Genomic DNA, 21,967 nt, shown 5'->3' on the forward strand with positions numbered 1-21,967 from the left:
CCCCCCACACAAAGATATTCTAAAATTTGAAAGATGAAAGGAGTGAGGATATGTAAGTTTCAATTCTCTTTTTCCTTTTTTACCTTCAAAGCACTTTTTATCCACTTGCTATTCACTCTAAAGCAGTGTGGTTCACAAAATGTGAGCCCTGGGACCAGAAGCGCCAGCATCACGCTGGAACTTGTAGAAATGTTAATTCTTAGGTGGGGTCTAGCAGTTCCTGATCAGAAACTAGGGGGCAGGCTTAGCGGTACAGGTATTATTAAGTCCTCCAGGTGATGCTGATGCATGCTAAAGCTTATAGCGCCATTTCTCTAAGGAGATCCCACAATGTAGGGACAGACTTTTTAGCATTTAACCATTTCCAAGAACACAAAACAATATATGATGGTCAATGAATACTTCTTTTACCTCTTTATTGTATTTAGCTTTCCTCAAACTAGTGGGTGAAATAGAGTGCTTTAAAAAGAGAGAAAAATCATTTATCCACACTGTATTTTCTTTAATCTCCTAACCACAGCTTTACCTTCCCTCTATTACTTTTGAAAACAAGAAATGTTTTCACCCAAGTTAACTGTATTTACAATTAAATTGTCAGCAAACAAACAAAACACTTATTGAACTTAATTGGACCAATGACAATAAAAAAGATCAAAGTAGGTGATTTAGTTAAAAGCTAAAAAAGACAAAAAAGTGGTAGGCTGTGTCCTAAGGTCATTAACACTTAGTACTGCGCAGTGGAAACTGTTGGCCTCTAGGCAACTAAATACTCTAAGAATTGTTAAGAGTGGTATGTACAACAAGGCAAAGAAGTAAAACAGGACTGAAAGTTTACTTGTAACACAGGAAAGTAGACTTATGTATTTTAAGAAATTTTACTAAAAATTAAAACCGAAGTGCTTTGTTAATTCAGTAAACCGTGAATGCTGGTTCCTCAATTATTCCAGACAATTGAGATTGTATTGTTTTTGTATCTAAACTAACTCTTTATAGAGAAGAAAATATACTTTAAAAATATCATGGTACTTACTTAAAATGTCATCTATATTCTCTGTATCAAGACTTGTTATTTCAGTTGTTACAGGAGTAAAAACCCAAGTTACCTAGAAATTTAAAAAATTTGAAATTAATAAATATTTTCACAAAAGGCAAATAATGCTGAAAGTCTAAAAAGAAAAAGAAAATTTATGAATAAAGTTGGTTCCACTATTTACAAAATCATCCATCAATTGGTTTTAATCTTTATTATATATTCTAACACTTCACAAGATCAAGGAAATAGAAGTACAACTTCTCAAGCCTAGAAATTGGACCAATAGATTTCCTATGCTTCTAACTACATAAAAAAGACTGTTTCCAAACAATTTTTAAAATTGAAAACGTATTCACTCTTTAAATTAATACTTTCAACAACTATCTCTGGTGCCACAAGAAAAATTTTGCTAGATTATTATCAGTTTTGAAAGAATATAAAACCAAAGCTTAATTTGCTGATTCTATCCCACCATGTCTCTAAGGCAAAATAATGAAAAGAATTCAAGAAACACCTTTCAAATTGTGAACCAAAAGCCCTTCTTGCCTGGTCTTCACCTACTGGTGATACAATGTGTTATGTGAGAGGCTATTAAAAAGAGATTAAGAATGTTTTGTGTCCTCTTTAATGTGTCAAAAACACAAAGTTCAAGTTTATCAAAGAAAATCTCAGCTTGTCATCTGCAAAACAAAGAAAAGGCGTAATTTTAAACTAAACTAGCAACTGTTTACTTATTTTTAAAAGTCACATTTAGTATATTTTATTTTTAGGTTCCATCTTTAACTTACTATGCGTTTTGATGCCTGGGCAGTTTTTTGTTCAAACCAGTTTGTGTATGGAAATCCACTGCTCTTTATTAAGTGACATCTAACATTAGGCCCTGATCCAAGTATTGAAGACCACTCTGCTTACCCATTTCATGGACACTTTGGCACTCATAACAGTTACAACTCAAAATTTTGTAATTCACCAACAATTCAATTTCAGAACTGTATAAAGAGACATGCTGATGCAGACAGGTAAATAAGCCCAGCTAATTATTTGAAATATTTCTATAAATTCACTCTTTTCTTAGAAAAAGCCTGAGAATAATACCAGTCTTATTTCCAAGTTACCATAATACTGTAGCCAGTAGCTGACATTATTTCTGCTAGCAACCAATAAATTATACTCTCCCAAAAGTAAGCTAGATAATTTGGAATCCCAGAATATTTTACTTATATAACTAATTTCATTATTTCCAACACCTCAAAAATTGACTGGAAAGATCAGACTTCCCTCACTAGTCATTGCTTAATATCCATATCTCAGTTAACAAATCCTTCCCACATCAGTGTGTAACCAGCTTTAGATAACTATGTAACCTGTTAAGAGATATACTGAAGCATATTAAAATGTTTAAAGGTTTATTTGAGAAGAAATCAATTGAATTACACAGCATTCAATCTAGCAGATAGAAAGGAGCTCCAAGAAGCTGTACAAAATGAAAGACTTTCATAGGCAGAGAGGAACAGGCACAAGGAAGTTATAGGAGGCAAAAAAAGTGGGTTGGTTATTGCAAAGTTAATTTCCTTTAGAGGATGGCGGGGGTCTATTTGGCAGATGACCTAACAAGTGCTGATCAGGTGATTCCTCACTGACTGGTTTAGATTCCATTTCTGGAAAACTTGAAACTGTAATTAAGTTAAACCTTGGTTAGGTGACTTGAGGCTTAGCATAAGCAACTCCATTTTGGGCCTGCTGTCTTGTTTTTAACAATTATATTGGTACAGCAAGATTTTAGAGCAGATTGTGTGCTAAAGAAAAATTCAAGGAGAGGACGCAAAAATATTATCATAAAGCAACAAAGTTGGTCATTATCAAAGTCAAGTCATTAAATAAGGACAGTCATTTACAGTGTCTACTAGCTACTGAGGGCACAAATGCTTGAGACATGACATGCTCTATCTCAAGGAGCTCTCAAATGAGTGGCGGTGACAAGGAGGGGAGAAAAACGTGGTAAGTACAGATATGATCCTGATCTTCAGCTGTATAATCCAAGGAACTCCATTTGTGAAGAGTTAGTTACCGCTTATCAAAATATGCTTACAGAGAAGTATATTCTAAATTCAATTGCTTTTTACACACTAGGTAATGACTAAAATGAGGCAAGATCAATTTGGTTGTATTAAATAGATAACTATCACATAAGAAACATCGTGCTAATAAATATGCAACTAGTAAGACAGATTCAGCTAACAGTTGTGTTTAAGAGGGCCCAAAGCAAGAAAGCTGTCTTGGACCCAGTATGTCTCCTCCCTGAAGCGTATAAAGGAGGCAATTCATCATTAATATTTCTATTAATATGCAGTATGAAGGGAAAGATAGGATGTTTATTTGAATTGTTAGTAAGCTCCATTAGTCTGACAAATTGTTTCATGTCAGCCTTGGGCAGAAACAAGATTCTTCTGGGAAAACATCTTTATGTGTCAAATGCTATAGTGCTTAAGTGAAATAAAGATAAACAGCTCTAAACCAAGAAGGGAGGAGGGAAATCATTCATTTAATTTTTAAATTTAGACCTGAAGTAAACTTTTAATTTTTTTTAAAGAAACAAAATCCTACACAGAAATTCTGAATAGAAGATCTTAGTAGTCATGGAGAATTTAGTTTCTCATGATGAAATAGTTATACAACATATAAATATAATATAAATACATAAATATACATATATAAACATAAACTTATGGAATATCTTACAAATCAGTCATTCTCTTCAGTTCATTAGCTCATTTTCCTGTCAAGAAAACTGAGAAGAATCTCCAGTCATCTTCCATAATTCATTAGATACTTCTTCCATATGCATTTATTATACCAAATATTAAACATGTCAGTCTGAGATATGTTTAGTGATATGATCTTATATAAAAGGCACATCAGTGAAATGGTTAAGTACTGCACCTAAATTCACTTTTTTTAAAAAGTGAAAGGCTAGCTTTAAATAGGAGCTCTCCAGTCACAGATATAGAGAACAAACTAGTGGTTCTGGGGTGTAAGATAATCTCAAGGATGTATTGTACAACAGAGGGAACACAGCCAATATTTTGTAACAGCTGTAAATGGAAAGTAACTTTTAAAAACTGTATAAAAATTTAAGTAAATGAGTAAGTAGGAGCTTCTTCAGCAAGTAAAGAATATTTTCTTCCAATAAATGTTTTTTAAACATTGAGATACCTTTGGTAACTAAAAAGCTTTCCTTTCCTTTAATTTCCCTGAATACTTGCATGACCACCTAACTGGCTAGTGATGCCAGTGCACTAGCTGTATTTCCACAGCATTTTTAAAGCTACCCAGCAGCCAGTTGTTCTTCCAAAATATGCCCCACAATTTTTTTGCTTCCTTCTCTTTGCATACATAGTTTCCTCTGCCTGGAGTGTCTTCTCCACTACTGCATAATCAATCCTTCAAGGATTGATTCCCTCTTCCATGATGTTCTGTCTGGTTTTCCTGGTAGAAAATGACTTTTTCTTTCCCCAAAACCCAACCTACTCAATGGGGATAGAAAAAAGAAAAATGTAGGTTAGGGAAATGAAAGTTACTGCAAAATTAAAATCCTCTCTGGATTAGACATCGGTTTGAAACAAGATACAACAAAAAGTTACATGATAAAAGAAAATATTTTAGAAGTAAATTTTGAAAAGATTTTTTATTATGCACTCTCTCAATGTTAGGTCAAACTTTTAATTGTTACAATATTAACAAACATGCTATAATACTAGCATATACAAAATGCTCTGGCACTCACTGCTAAGCTCGTGTTATTATTCTTTCCAAAAAAACATTAACTGAACAAGACACCAATGCAACAGGATCTTCCTCAGAAGTATGAACTAACATTAATAATAACACATACTGGAAGTAAATTATTAAAGCTTTCAGCGTAATTTTTAAAAATAAATAAATACATTTTCTTAGTACACTAAGACCCTTCAAAGTGGCCATTCAAATACACCCGTAATGGGGACTACTGTGACACTCTCTGAATCAACATCTCCCTTCAATCCAACCTGTGCCCAGAGTCCAGACTAATCTTTTCGAATGCTGCTTTGCATATATAGATTCCTCTGTCCCCCGAAAAAACTACAAGTGTTTTTCATTGTCTACAGTATAAAAGCCTAACTCCTTAGCCTGCATTTAGGACCACTCACCAACTAGCCCACACTCGCCTTCCTAAATCACATCCTACTGCTCCCCATCTATATTTTATCCTCCAAATAACATGAACTATAGTTAGAGTGACCACACAGTCTAGTTGACCATATACTCTCACTTGCTGGAGACAAATGCAGTTTATATCTGTTTCCCTGGAATATTATCAATAGCACCACTCTCTTTCAAAAGGGTCTGGGTTTGGGCAATAAATTATATCATCGTCCTATCTGCAGCAGACCCTTGGCAACTGAGAGGAACTGTAACAAGCTCTTCACAGAATTATTATTAATTATTAATAAGCATATAATGTCCTCCCATATAATATGCAGTAAAACAAAAAATGGAATGAGAGTGAATACAGCAGAATAAAGATGGGCCAAGATATGAATACTAAGCTAAACCAATCATTAGCCTCAGTCCTTGACTTGAAACATTAGGCTCCTAAGCAAAGGAATAAAATCAGTAACCCAGAAAAATTATTACATGACCCTTCAAGGGCCACTTACAAATGATTCAAATTCTGTAAGTTACAAATTCAAGAACGCAAGGGGTCTTCAGTAAGTGCAATTCCTAAAATGTGTCATCGTATTCTCTTGCTTCCATACTTTACTCATGCAGTTTCCTCTGCTTGGAACAGTTAGGAAAGCCTATCTAGTTTTCAAGACCCAATTCAAATGCTGTCTTTCCAATGAAGCCTTTCCTGATGGTCCCAGACAAGAGTGATTAATTTCTCTCCTCTGAACCCCCAGTACACTCTCTAAGGGTGTTAACATATTATTTTTTTCACATGGATTACTTGTGTTATCTTACCTCCTGTAGGAGACTCTGAGTACCTTGAAAGTAGAGATTGTACCTTATTCAATTCTGTTCCCCACATATCACTTACTATAGTACCCTCCTTGTACTCAATGAGCTCTCAAATATGTACTAAGTGAATGAATGGGTAGATTATATTAATACACTAGGAATTCAGAGGGAAGGTATTGGAAGTGAGAAATGGGGGAGAAGGGTTCAAAGATGGGAATAGTCAACAAATATTTTTAACATGTTTGAGGAAAATAAGGTTATCAAGTAGGAATGAAGTCTATTTGAAAATTTGGTTTTAATAATGTAATAGTGAAAAGCACAACATTAGGTGATGATTCATAGACTTGGATTTAGAGGGAATTTAAACTTGATTTAGATCCCCCGCCCCCTCAGTGCAGAAACCCCTCTATATCACGATCTAAGAGCTGTCACAAACCCCTAGCAATACCTTCTTCCAGTTACATGAGCTGTTCCCGGGCATGGCTTCCAGACACTTCAGCACACAGAATATCCTCACTTAAAAATAGCTATGTTAAATTAGTGGATAAAAATCCAATATGTCTCATATTGTCCCATACTGAATGTTAATTCAGCCATGAAAATGAACGATTTGGGACTTTTAGGACCAGAAGCTAATAAAGTATCAGGCAGAAGAGGTTATCAGATATTATTTCTGTTAGCAACATTTATAGTCACAAAAGCATTTGCTAGGCTTTGTTTTAGGTGTTTTATTAGAATATTTTAGTAAATGAGTTTAGAAAACAAAGGTGCATTTGTTCGTTTTAAAGCTCATAATCTGGTTTCTCTTCAGATCATATAAATCTTCCGCCTTTTAAAGCTCAATACCTTAAAACCTTGCATTCAAATAGTGGTTCCTGGACCAGCAGCACTGGCCTCACCCCCGGGTGCTACTCTGTCCCTGAGAAAGGCAGAATAGCAGGCCCCACCCTAGACCTATTGAAACAGAATCTCCATTTTGGTAAGATCCCCAAGTGACTCCTATGCACATTAAAGTTTCAGAAGCACTGTCTTAGAGAACAAAACTTTTGACTCTACAAACAAGCATGTAAATTCATTTTAAACTTTGTACAATGTTTTTGGTCCTCAAATATGAACCCAAAAACAAGTAAGACTCATTTGTGAGAATTACATACTGACACACAAATTACTGTGATTTTAGAAAAATGTGGACTCTAAAATCTCATTAGAAATACATGCTGACGTTAATTTTTTAAAGTATACCATCTTCTGCTTGAATAGTTAGTTCTACATGAAAATTAATGGCATAAAACCAATTGAAGAAGCTTCAAGAGGATGTTCCCTTCCCTATGGCATTACGGTTCTCCACTGGCAGGACATCTGCTAGGCATTCTACAATAAAAGCTTAGTGTATTTTTGCTAAATCTTTCATTTACCTGCCTTTCTGTTAGGAGATTCTTAAAGTGCTTTACAAACTGTCTCTCCTATAGCAAGAAATAAGTAACGTACCAGGCAACAGCACCCTTCTGTTACTAACCCAGATTGACAAATCAGCCTCCCACCTGAAGTTCCAATGCCATGGGACCCAGGCTGCTGCTTCTCCCTGGGGCCACTTTTCTCACTGTGTTTTGCATTAAGCCGGCAGGCAACAGAAGCGGAGGGGTTAGCAAGGAGCTAAGAAATATGAAAGGTCCCCAGAGAAAAGAAGCTGAGGCTGACAGGCACTGTGCGAGCCTTGAAGCTGTGTATCAATCAAGGCACATCTCACTGTTAGTATTCCCAGAAGCATTATAATGAACTAGAAGTTCAAAGAGAGGGGAAAAAAATAGGACTTAGAATAACACTAGGAAGCGACTTTAACCCTTAAACTGCTCGGTGATACAACTTTCTTATATCATCGTAACCTATTTTGGACAAGGCAGAACTGATCTGCTTTATAAAGAAACATTAAAACAATCACAACATTCTTCATTAAATAACTCAAAATACGATGGATGCATACATGTTTGGGGAAACAGATCCTAAGCAAAAACAAATAACTCAAATATAAATAATATAATCCCTACAAGCAAATTTTGTCAGAAAAAACAACCATAGAAAACGAAAAAATATTGTTGCAATTCATACTTTTTCTTGCATATTAGCTATTTGATCGTGCATGGATTTCCAATAAAAACTGACCTCATCTGTGTTCTGTTCTTCATTGTATCCTAAAAATGGGATGAACTAATTTACCTGGAATAGACAATGCACTTCACTGACCTTCAGAGAAGAATGCTCTTATTAACAAAAAGCTCTTCAGAACTGGAAATGAGCTTCTTACTGTGTGGTAAGATTTTTCTCTTAAAACCATCCCATATTGCTTCTCTAAAACCTAGACTTCTAGCAATGGAAGTACTAAAAAGCATAGGAACTGGGAGAAAATTCAAAATGAGAGTTGCTATATTCTTTTTCTGTACACATCTGGGACCCAGAGAGGAGGGTGTTTTGCGAAGAAGGTACAGGGGGTGGTGGCAGCTTCTGGATATGTGAGACAATGTTCCATTCCTCACTGTCCCCCAATTAGCACCTAGCACTGGATTTTGTAAGTAAGGGTCCAGACAAATACTCATAAATGTGGAACCAGCTGGCACTCTCTGAAGCCGCTCTCAAGCTCATGTAAACCCGCACCCCTGGGCTCCCTGTGTGCTTGGAGCCATTGACACCTTAACCCCATCTCCCCACTACAGGACACTTGGCATACCTGCATTTCTGCAAGATATAAAACATCTTTTCTTGATACATGTTTACCCTAACAAAACTCATTGCCTCAGTAGACAGCCTGTCTCACAGTATCTTAGGCAGACAGGCCTCACATCCTGCCCTTACCAAAGCTGTAAAACCAACTGTTCAGAGAAGTCTGTGACAGATCTTACAACCAATCAGGTACCTGTGCACAAATTGACTATGCAGCCCCTACTCATTGTGTCCACAGCCCCCTCCCCCCAATAAAAGACCCTGCACACACACCCTTGGTGCTCACGCAGGCACCTCTCACCTGTGTGGCCCGCTGTTGCCTATAGCAGCATACCTATTAAACCTTCCTAAATTTTTCTCAGTCTCTGGTAATTCTTTACCAACCCACATCATCCACTCACCGTGTTATGCCCACAAAAAATATATACCAAGAGAAAATTATGACTGCCTTCCTTGAGCAACACTGTAATTCTTCCCCAAGAGGCATGATCAAAAAAAGTTCCCTTAAGAGAGTCTACATACATGTTGGTACATGCATTCTTTTGTTAGGTCACTCATTCATTCCACAAATCTTTAAGTGAGTCATCTATTACATTCTAGGCACTGTACTAGGCACTGGGGAAAGGGATGTGAATAACATTATATAGATATTTATATTACATCTTGGCAAGATCATCAAACAACAATTTCACTACTATATTAAAAAAGAGAGGGAGAGAAGATTCTCTAATTTAAGAGTCACCATACATTCCTGCAAAGTCATTATTTATTCTCAAAAGATAACTGCTGGGCACCAAGCAATGAGAATTACACACTGTGTCATACTCCCTTTTTGCCTAGGCTTTCAAGAAGCCTTTAGTTAATCTTAATGTGGAACAACTGCATCGACAGTCACTGAACAATCTTAACATCACTAAAAGCAGGACAACCACATATTAATGCCTTTTTATAACTGACATACAGCACTGTATAAGTTTAAGGGGTACTGAATAATCACTGGACGTGTATACTCATGAAATGATTAACACTGTAAATTTAATAAACATCCATCATCTCATGTAGAAACAAAATTAAAGAAAAAAAATTTTTTCCCTGTGATAAGAACTCTTAGGATTTACTCTCTCAACAACTTTCATATGTAACATACAGCACTGTTACTTACCTATTAATACTTTTTGATAGGATGCAATAGGAAATAAACAGCACCACTTGTGAAGTAATCTTAACCCCCCCAAAACTGAATCTGCCCTCAATCTAATCTAGCCCAAGAAAAACTATGTAGGAGACAATGAATACAGAGGAACATGTAAAATGACACCATGAGAATGCTGGCAGTTCTGTCAAAATAAAGGAAATTTTATAGGAAAAATGACAGCCTATCTTCATTTGGGCTCCCACTGGAAGTGGATCCTGAGACAAGGCAAGAAAAGGCAAAACTATGGAGATAATTAAAAAAAAAAAAAATCAGTGGCCAGAGTTTAAAGGGGAGGGATGGATGAATCAGTAGAGCACAGGATTTTTAGGACAGTAAAACTACTTTGTGTGATACCAGAATAGTAGATACATGTCATTCATTATACATTTCTCCAAATGCAAAGAATGTACAATATCAAGAATGAACCCTAATGTAAACCATGGACTCTGGGTGATAATCATGTATCAATATAGGTTCATCAACTGTAACAAATACCACTCTGGTGGGGGATAATCAGGGAAACTATGCGTGTGTTGGGGCAGAGAGTATATATGAAATCTCTATGACTTCTGCTCAATACTGTTGTGAAACTAAAATTGCTCTAAAAAAGGGTCTTTTTTTAAAAAGTTATTCCTTATTTCACTATCAATGCAAATAAAGTTATTTTTCTAAGTAACTTTAATGCAACAAAAGTATTTAATTCACTACTTTTATTATTTTCTAGTCTAAGGAATAACAGTTGAGAAGTACACATTTGCACTCTGTTTATTTCTTCCTGCCTATGAATCTATATAAATACAGATTTGGGGGTCAAAAAGACCACAGTGGCTGTAGAGAGTTTAACAAGGTCCCCTCAAAATTCATGTTACCCAGAACTTGAGAATGTGACCTTACTGGGAAAGAGGGTTCTTGCAGATATTATCAGTTAATAATCTCGAGATGACATCATCCTGGATTTAGAGTGGGTCCTAAACCCAACTACTGCTGTCCTTATTAACAAGACAAGAGGACACACAGAAGAGAAGATGATGTAAAGATGGAGGTAGAGACTCAAGTGATGCATCTATAAGTCAAGGAACACCAGGAGCCACTGGAAGCCAGAGTGGAAGGGGATGGAAGCACTAGAGGAGGAGGCATTTTCTGAAATCTTTGCCTGGGGACTAGAACTCAAATTACAACAGAGAAAGGATCACTTTTAAATAGAAAAAAACAATTAATTCATCATACAGCAGTAATTCTAGAGAACTTCCAACCCCAGAAAGACTTGAGAATACTCAGCCTGCCTTCTGACAAACTAGCAAGTAAAAAATTGACAAATCAATTCACAATCAAATTAAGACAATGAATTTTAAAAATACTGTATTTACCATGGGATGATATTTAAAAAGAGAGAAAAAAAGCAAATTTCAATTAGCTGAATTCATATTCTCTATATTGTTGTGGGATGAGGATAATTTTATTTTTCATAAGTGAAATGAACACAGTAGTTCCAATGAACATTTGTTTTTAGTAATTCAAAACAATAAAGTTTTCAGATAAAGAGTCTACGTAGGCTAGACAGTCTTCTAAATGGAACTCTCTCAGCAGTCAAAAATAATCAAATATGAAGGCCACAAAAATGTATTTCATAATTTCGAATTTTCTTTTCAACATCACGAGATGTAAAGAGAGCACTGAAAAACAGGTCCATAAACTATAAAGATTACTCAGCTATAAATTATTAGTATTATTATTTAACTTCTTATCATTACCTTAGTCAATTCTCATCAGCCTCTCGGTCCTCTATTTATTAAGTCAAAATAGTTCTTATTTAGAATTACAAAGTCGAAGGGGCCCTAGTTGATCTGACTGAATAACAAGCCCCTCCACCACCACCTCATGCAGGACTCTCCTTGCAGCATCCCAGGCAGGAAAGCCAGCTAACTCCAGCTGAACACTAGCTATGAGACAGAGCTTACAGGACGAAAACAATCCACTTTACAGTGGAAAGCTGTACCCCACCAGGCTGAGCATCTGCTCACCTTTCCCTTCTACACAATCATCACAATTCTATCCTGTACAGCTCACCAGGAACACAGCTACTTACTCCTCCACCAGCTCACGGAAGTCCTCAGATGAGAATCTACGGGGATGGAAGCACTGAACCAGGTAGGGCCCACAGGGAACTCAATCAAAGGCACATCCTGTCCTTCAAGAGATTCATGACCATGCATGAAAAGTTAGCACACAAGACATAAGATGCAAGCACTTTAAGGCTCACAAAAAAATTTAGAGAGAGGCCAGAAAGACGGCAGAGAGCGCTGTATGGGTTAGATGAACAGAGTAGTTTCTGCGGGTGAAGTAGGTGAGTGGCAAAGCCTGGCTGTGGAAGTTCACGTGCTGCAGCACTGGGAGGTGAAGCTGGAAGGTGAGTCTGGGAATGTTAAGGAAAAAACCAAAGGTGTTAGGACAGTACGTATAATACCCTTGGAAGCCAGATAGAGGGATTAATACCTGCTGCAGCAGAAAATAAGAAGCCATGGGAGACTTCTCAGTAAGGGAGGAGCACCAATTAAGTCTTGAAATTACTGCGCTCTTCCCTTTACTGGGGAGAAGTAAGACTATGTAGCCAACAGAGTGAAATAGTAAGACAAGGGCCTAGGCTGGGGAGGAGAGGATTTGGGGAAACTTCCAAAAGGAAGACAAATGGGTCACGGTGACAAGCTTAAAGGGTAGCAAGATTCAATAAGCCAAAGCTATAAACCTAGGTGACTGAAGGAACTCTATTTTAGAGAAAGAATTTCTGTGCAGTCACTGATCTACTTCAGTTTTACTAGTTACAGGTCTTGCCCAGTCAACGAGAAAACAGTTGACAGATGAGTTGCCTTCTACCAACTAACAGAAAGAGCTTGGAAATTGTGTCTGACTACTTCTTACACCAAGGACTAAAACACCAAGAAAGTAACTGAGCCCAAGGCACTAACCAAACACTAACAGACTCCCAACCTGCTCCAGTCTTTAGAGAGGCAATAGGTAAAGCTGTGAGTTAAAATGACTGGATGACAAGATGTGACAGGAAGGGAGAAAAGAAGCTCTTAGTACCTGAGAGAGTATGCACATTTACCTCCTAACTGCCCTTCTGCCACTTAAATGTAGGCCTTTTCCCTTTCCCCAACTGGGAGTGGGGGGTCGGAGGAGGGAAGGAGAGAGAGAAAGAGAAACAGGATGAACCACTGGACCATAAAAGAAGCAGGAGGAACACTATTTCAAGAAGAAATGGTGTAGTTAACAGTTTGAAACGTTATAAGGGTTATGGTGAAAGACTTAATCAAAAAACTGTCGAATTCACAATTAGGAGGCTACTGTGATCTAGGGAACACATCACAATCATCATTTTTAAAATATTAAATCATGTTGGTAGCTCCCAGTAAGGCAGACACCAGCTCCTCTATTTACAAACTTGCAATCTGCAAACTAAAAATTTGTTTCACAGATGCAAATCAAACAAAACCACACAGACTCTGCCTGCCACCAACAGATGAAATTAGCCATCCCTTGTATGATGTGTCACTCTGGACTTATGAACTAGGGCATTAACAAACATCATTTCAGGACCTAAACAGAAAAAGAAATACTTCTTTATATTTTTAAATGATTTCCAGCAAAAAAAAAAAAAAAAAAAAGATACACTCACACACATTTGGCTTATTTGTATAGTGCTGACTTTAATTACCTAAAATAATTTACTGATATGAATTACCCCAGTCCTGACAATAGGATGATAAACTTTGATAGTAATACAAGTGTCCTGTATTTTTTTAGAAGAAAATGTGTCCAGAAGACACCCTTGTTCCTTCCTTAAACTAAAAACCATTTAAAGAACCTGAATAAAAGTGCATTTTAAGCCATTAAGAAAATGTCTTCTATCCCATCTTAAGAATATTCAGGGATATTTATTAACTTAGTATTTCAAAGTAATATCCCAAAATAAGTAGTATACCCTTGGAAAAATCATCTCATGTAGGAATATAGACAAATTCTCTGCTAATTTCCTCATATATCACAATCTATTTTGCATTAGAAATATTAACTAAAAATGATCCAGGGAAGTTAGTACTACTGGACATTAAGTATTCCCCAAATAAAGTAAGCTAAGAAAGACTTTCACTAAGGCGTCAAATACACCACCTGACATACAATTAACTCCTTCAGGGATATCCAGCCAGGTGGTTTCTCTTGCTTCATGGGTCAAATGAGAAAAAGAAGACTGAAAATCTGATTATTTTGCTACAGAACACTGGATACTTCTCAGAATTAAAAGCTATTCCTTGAGGGCTCATCTTATTATATACCTTAAACCACTCTTCTGTTCAAGACAATAACCAGTGTTTAACAAGGAGATCTTTAGAACTTAGTCTTGTGGACTAGAAAACACAGTTTATCCTCCTCTCTTCTGACCAAGCACCCATCTTGCCAATGGGAGGGGTTTGTAGATGAATTCATGAGATTAGAAGAGGAAAAATCATACAATGAGCTTTTCTTGATATTATACATGCTTATGTGTAAATAACTTCATACCCCACTGAAAGCAATATTCAAGGGATAACTATGGTATATGTAAGTTAGGCTCATAGGAACAAATGAAACTGTATAACCAGCAATTTGAAGTCTTCCACACTTACACAAATAGGATTTTTATTTTTGCATCTTTTCAGTGACCAGAATCTGCTGTAATAATCTTCTCTTCCCTTACTAAATTCAACTAGAGAAAGATTATATATTTCTAAAGAATTATCATCATTTTCCAAATATCTAGTCAATTACAACAGTCAGGGATGTATTTTCTGAATGATTTTGAGTGTACAAAGTAACAGAAATGATGCCTTTCTGTGTGGAGCAAATGATACCTTTCAAATACCAGAACATAAAGCACGTTTCCCACTTTCATTTATGCCACTTACAAGAATTTATTTGCTTTTGTATTAAAAGCAGAAATGCATATCAAGTTAGATTTTTATTTCTCTCAATCATAGTTACATTTGTCACTATTTTGATAAGACTATGTCATAACTTAACAAGGGAAAAAGACAAGTTGATAAGCACTTTAAGAAATCACTAATACTTAGAATCAGACTTTTAAAATAAAAAGCCTCATCCATTTAGTCATTTCAGAAGGTCAAAAAGGTAGTACAAGCACAGAAAGACGGTCAGCACAGGCGCTATCCTCCTCCAAGGCCCCTTCTCCATTTCATAATGATGACTCCATCCACTTGCCAAGCCTTCCTTCTCTATTCATTACCTTCCAAAACAAAAATCTCTATGTGCCAGACAAGATGCAAAGAACTTTATGTACACTATATCTTAATCTTACAACCATGCAAAATAATTATCCTCACTTTCAGAATAGGAAATTTGAAGGTCAGAAAGATGAAGAAATTTGCCTAACATCACACAGCTACAAAGACGTAGAGTCAAGAATGAACTAGGACTTTCCAGCTTCCAAGTGACTCTACTTCTAGTACTGTCAGTTACCCTGGAAATTCAGACCTTCAACTATTTCCATAATGCATCAACTCTCCCTGAAAGGGATGTACTGCACTGCATACCTATGCTTCTGGGGAAAGAATCCAAGTAATAAACATATTTCAAGCATACAAGAATATTTCAATGTCAAAACATGTATATTTACTATACAAACACATATCTCTTTTACATCATCATAGCAACTCCTGAAGCTGAAGTACAAATTATATTATCTCTATTTCATAAATGAGGAAAATGAAATTTTGCAGTGTATGACATATAGTAAATACAAATATTTGCTAAATAATTAAGACAAATAGGCTAAATGATTTGTGCAAACCAGTGGCGGAACAGGGTTCAAACCCAAATCTCTCTTATTTCTAAGGCCAATGGTCTGTACCACAAAATACAACTGTTTCCATAAACTATATTCCTCATTATATATTGAGTTTAAGTACAAAACAAAGTATAGTTATAAAACAGAGCTGGGCAGATAATTTGTTTACTTAATGGTCACATTTTCAAGCTGTTTTTGTTAGTATAACACTGACAGTGCAACTATCAGAGTCAGAAGACCACAGGGGCTGGAAGCTAGTCATACCTGCTCATTACTTCAGTGCACACAATTTTAATACCTCTGGATGGACAATTTGAAAGTTACCTAAAATTCAATTATTCGTTCACTCACTGATTCCTTCATCTAAACAACATCTGTTGAGCACCTATCACATGGCAGAAATCAGGAAAGTTTAAGTGCCTACAATGCACCACAGACTCATTCACAGTCTCATTTTGTCTTCCCAAAAGTCTTCAGAAGAGAGCTGTATCCTCATTTGATATGTGAGAAAATGGAAGCTCAGAAAGGTTAAATTAACTTTCTAAAGTGAAGTGGTCAAGCTCAGTGCCATTTTCCAAGTTGCATCCGTGCAAGCGCATGCACACACGTGGGCATCCTTTCCTTCTGCCCCCATGTAACCAGCAGTCTACCACTCTACACCAGGATCAAACAAGAGCAAGAGCCCAGCCCTACATTGTTCAACGCATATGCGCGCGCGCGCGCACACACACACACACACACACACACACACAACCTGGAAGGATAGACATTAAAATGTTATCGGGGTAGGGGTATGTCGGGGTATGTACTATTTTTCTTCATTATGCTTTTCTGTACCATGAAAGTATACTGCTTTCAGGAATCAAAAAATACATCAAGAAATCTTTTGTTTTAACATTTTAAGTTATTACTACTGCAGGTTGTGACCCAGCCTGTCACACATAGAGAATATTCTGAATTTAGCAAACTGGGGGCACACGGGGGCAAGCGGTCAAGGCTACTCCCTACAGAGGCAACCGGGCCAAGGCTGAGGAGATCAATATCACCAGTAACTCAGTTAGGGAGTTCTACTTTTTTGTGGGTCAGATCCATAATTTAAAAATAAAATAAAATAAAGCACACAATAGAAAACAAAAAATAAAATATCAGCAAACAATGCACACATAAATACAGTTTTGCAAAATGTGTTTTAGCTACATGATATAATCTTCTTGTTACGCTGCACTTTCTTCATAGTGTCACCACCACACTGTCCTACTCGCTGCATCTTGAATATGCCAGGGAAGTCCCACTGGGGACTTCACACTGGCTAATGCCCCTGCCCAGAAGCCTCTTGCCCACAAGAAATCCAAATGACTAACTCCCTCACCTATTTCAAGGCTCACTTCTGGGTGATGCTCACAAACTCCAACTCCCCTGTGTATTCCTGATCCTCCTTAACCTAGGTCTACTTTTTCTTTGTTTCTATACACTTAACAAAATTATTTTTGAACACTTAACCTGTGTAAGGCATTATACTAGAAACTAAGGTCTAAGAATAAGAAAGTGTGATACCTTTTTACCACTTTGTGTTCCACTAAATCGTAGATGCATGCAAATAACAACACTTCTATGAGTCATACATAAAACTTGTATTATTCCTCAGAAGTTAATAGGCAAGATAACAAAGGTGAAAAGCAGCAAATCCAAGATTTGAGCCCAATCTCTTACTCCTAAACTATATATTCTCCTAAAAGTTTACTCTTTACTTGATATACTTTCAAGTTATTATTAAGAGAAAAATACTTCACATTACTTCTGGAAGATAAGACCCAGAATACAGGCACAATTAAATTATAAACTGAACAATTTCTTAAACAAATAAGTAGAACATGCTTTAAAATGCAGCACAATTTTTATAGTTCTAAGCAAAATTAGGGTCTCTGAAACTGTTAATGCAAAGATTAAATAACCAAGTATTTTGCAACTTTGTGGTACTTTTGTTAATTGTGAACAGATCACAGGACTTCCTATGAGTGTCAGTATCCATTCCTATAATAAAAATTGGTGTTAGAAAGCTTGAGGAATGAGTCAATTTGAGTGGCTGTTTTTGAAGAAAAAAAATTAGCTCTTCTTTATTCTTAGCTCTTTCAGAATGTGAAGGCATTTCAGAGACGTGAGCTTGCTACCAGCCAGCTGGGATGTTACTGCAACTGGGCCAGAACCATAGTAATAAAAGTCAAAGGAATTGAGAAATGCCCAAATTTCTTCTCTCAGGATAACTCTAAATCACACTCACAATTGAAACTGTTCTTTACTCGGAGACAGACTTCAATGCTGTGTTTGTAATTTAACAGTTGGCATTTCCTCCTACATTTTACAAAACTTGAAATACAACAAAACAGGTAAATAGCAGGCAAGAAAATGAGAGTACCTTGTCCAAACAACTAAGAAATTTTAACTCTGTTTAATATGTCATTTTATAAACTTATTCATGATCTCTACTTCATCACTAAATCATACTTTGTCCACATTTTGGAGTTGGCTCAAATTTCTTAGAAAATGGCTTTATGTATAAAATATTAGTCTGTCATCATGAGATCATATCACTTTTGGCCATTTTAAAGTAGGCAGAAACAGATGCACATTAATTCACGGGTTTATCGATTTAGAAGATTAAGCTCCTAACAAGGGTATCCTTCTGATACCAAGAGCAAACAAAACAGGTAATTTTACTAACTAAAAATGTAGGTATGTTCTTAATAAAGTGTTCTCTAAAGTATCATTTCTAAAAATGAAGGGCTCAATATGACAAACCCACAGCTAACATCATACTTAATGATGAAAAGCTGAAAACATTTCCTCTAAGATCAGGAACAAGACAAGGATGCCCACTTTTATTCAGCACAGTTTTGGAATTCCTAGCCATAGCAATCAGAGACAAAAAATAAAGGGAATCCAAATCAAAAAAAAAGTAAAACTGTCACTGTTCACAGATGACATGATACTATACATGGACAATCCTAAAGAAGTGACCAGAAAACTACTAGAGCTCATCCATGAATACAGTAAAGTTGCAGGATACAAAATTAATATACAGAAGAAATCAGTTGCGTTTCTCTACACTAACAATGAAATAGCAGAAAAGGAAATTAAGTACACAATCCCATCTACCATCACACCAAAAAGAATAAAATACCTAGGAATAAACCTACCCAAGGAGGCAAAGGACCTGTACTCCAAAAACTGTAAGACACTGATGAAAGAAATTGAAGACAACATAAACAGATGGAAAGACATACCCTGTTCTTGGATTGGAAGAATCAATATTGTTAAAATGGCCATACTAACCAAGGCAATAAAGAGATTGAATGCAATCTCTATCAAATTACCAATGACATTTTTCATAGAGCTGGAACAAAAAAAGTTAAAATTTTGTATGGAAACACAAAAGACCTCAAATAGCCAAAACAGTCCTGAAAAAGGAGAACAGAGCTGGAGGAATCATGCTCCCTAACTTCAGACAATACTATAAAGTTACAGCAATCAAAATAGTATGGTACTGGCACAGAAACAGATCAATGGAACAGGATAGAAAGTCCAGAAGTAAACCCACACACTTACGGGCAATTAATCTATGACAAAGGAGACAAGAATATGCAATAGAGAAAAGACAGTATCTTCAACAAGTGGTGCTGGGAAAACAAGAAAGCTACCTGTGAAAGACTGAAATTAGAACATTCTCTAACACCATATGCAAAAATAAACTCAAAATGGATTAAAGAACTAAATGTAAGACCAGATACTATAAAACTCCTAGAGGAAAACACAGGCAGAGTAGTCTTTGACATAAATCACAGCAATATTTTTTTCGAACCAGGTCCTAGAGTACAGGAAATAAAAGCAAAAATAAACAAATGGGATCTAATTAAACTTAAAGCTTTTGCACACCTGAGTTACCATCAACGAAACTAAAAGACAACCTACAGAACAGGAGAAAATACTTGCAAATGATGCAACCAAAAGGGAGATTTATAATTTGACTGGGTATTTCCCAAATAATACAAACAGTATTCCAAATTTCCAAAATAAACAAACAGTTCATACAGCTTAATATCAAAAAAAATAAGCAACCCAATCAAAAAATGGGCAGAAGACCTAAATAGGTATCTCTCCAAAGAAGACATCCAGATGGCCAACAAGCACATGAAAAGATGCTCAATATTACTAATTGTTAGAGAAATGTAAATCAAAACTACAATGAGATATCACCTCACACCAGTCAGAATGGCCATCATTAAAAAGTTCACAAACAATAGCCAAGACATGGAAACAGCCTAAATGTCCATCAACAGATGACTGGATAAAGAAGATGTGGTATATTTATACAATGGAATACCATAAAGATGACAACATAACGCCATTTGCAGCAACATGGATGTTCCTGGAGAATGTCATTCTAAGTGAAGTAAGCCAGAAAGAGAAAGAAAAATACCATATGAGATCACTCATATGTGGAATCTAAAAAATAAAAAAAAAGTCCACAAATGATAAATGCTGGAGGGTGTGGAGAAAAAGGAAACTTTCTACTCTGTTGGTGGGAATGTAAACTGGTGCAGCCACAATGGAGGACAGTATGGAGATTCCTCAAAACACTAGAAATAGACTTACCATATGATTTAGCAATCCCACACCTGGGCACATATCTGGAGGAAAAAAATAATTCGAAAAGGCACATGCACTCCAGTGTTCACAGTAGCACTGTTTACTATAGCGAAGACATGGAAACAACCCAAATGTCCATCAACAGATGACTGGATCAAGAAGATGTGGTATATATATAAATGAAATATTACTCAGTCATCAAAAAAATGAAATAATGCCATTTGCATCAACATGGATGGACCTGGAGATCGTCATTCTAAGTGAAGTAAGTCAGAAAGAGAAGGAAAAATACCATATGATACCACTTATATGTAGAATCTTAAAAAAGGACACAAAAGAACTTATCTACAAAACAGAAACAGACTCACAGACATAAAGAACAAACTTATGGTTACCAGGAGATAAAGGGGGTGGGAAGGGATAATTGGGAATTCAAAGTTTGCACCTCCTGGGGAGTGATGGAAATGCTAGCTATCTTGATTGTGGTGGTGGTTTCATCGGTGAATACATGTATTCGAATTCATCAAATTGTACAGCTGAAATATGTGTAGTTTACTGTATAGGAATCATATCACAATAAAGGTGTTAAAGAAAAAAAAAATAAGATGAAGGCCTCAAAAGGGATATTATCACAGAGACAAACTGTCAGCTCTCAAATCCCAAAGTCACAGTCATGTTGCACTAGAATGTCCATTAGACACTCCAAAGCAGTCTCTGCAATCCTATTTAATTTTCAGTTGAAAAACTAAGGCCTCAAAAATGAAAATCATTTGCCCTAATGACTGTGTAAGTAAGCAGAAGAATCAACACTAACACTCAAACTTACTTTTGAGTTTTAACCAGTATTCTCTGATGCCTCCCTATCTGCCATCAGGCAACCAAAAGCCAAATCTGTGCTCACTGATAAGATTACCGACATTTTTCCTAGGCTATTGCTATTCCTTGGACAGGCAAGACATATGTTCCTCACAAGCTTTGAAACACTATTTGAGGAATTTTCCTCAGTCTTTACCTCACCTTTGTCTTGGTTTCTGAGACAGCAAGAGCGAAGCTCTGGGTCAGCACTATCCAACGACACTTTCTGTAACAACGGAAATGTTCCATCACCTGCTTTGTTCAATACCGTAGCCACTAGTCACGTGTGACTACTGTCCCCTTGAAATGTGGCTACTGTGACTGAGGAATGGAATTTTATATTTTATTCCATTTTAATGAGTTTAAATTTACAGAACAACTCTAGATAATTATAACTTAACTGCATGCGATCCACTCATGGTTCTTACATCCCACCTACTGAACTTACTAAAACACTAATGGTAGAGTCCTATACAAATAAAAAGGGTTTCAACTCCTTTTTCCAGGGTCAAAAATTCTTCTGATTCCTAAAAAACTTTTTCTACAATCTCTTAAATCCAGTTATGAATAATCTTAAGGAAGAAATGGAAAAAGTACTGCCACTCTACTATTCACCCAATAGTTTTCTTTAGCTCCAATACTAGAATGTTTTTTCTGAAATGATTTCTTCCTTCTTTTTCACTGCTTT

General features: G+C 36.3%; 1 protein-coding gene across 1 annotated transcript in view; it reads right to left on the bottom strand.

Moving 5' to 3' along the window:
- The window catches only part of ERP44 (endoplasmic reticulum protein 44), a 72,335-nt gene that overhangs the window by 42,693 nt on the left and 7,675 nt on the right, over positions 1–21,967 (bottom strand). The window contains exon 2 of the mRNA XM_010952939.3: positions 1,031–1,103. Coding sequence (XP_010951241.2) covers positions 1,031–1,103 — 73 coding nt within the window. The remainder of the gene's footprint in view (positions 1–1,030; positions 1,104–21,967) is intronic.

The sequence above is a fragment of the Camelus bactrianus genome, chromosome 4, assembly GCF_048773025.1.
Source record: "Camelus bactrianus isolate YW-2024 breed Bactrian camel chromosome 4, ASM4877302v1, whole genome shotgun sequence".
NCBI lineage: Eukaryota > Metazoa > Chordata > Mammalia > Artiodactyla > Camelidae > Camelus > Camelus bactrianus.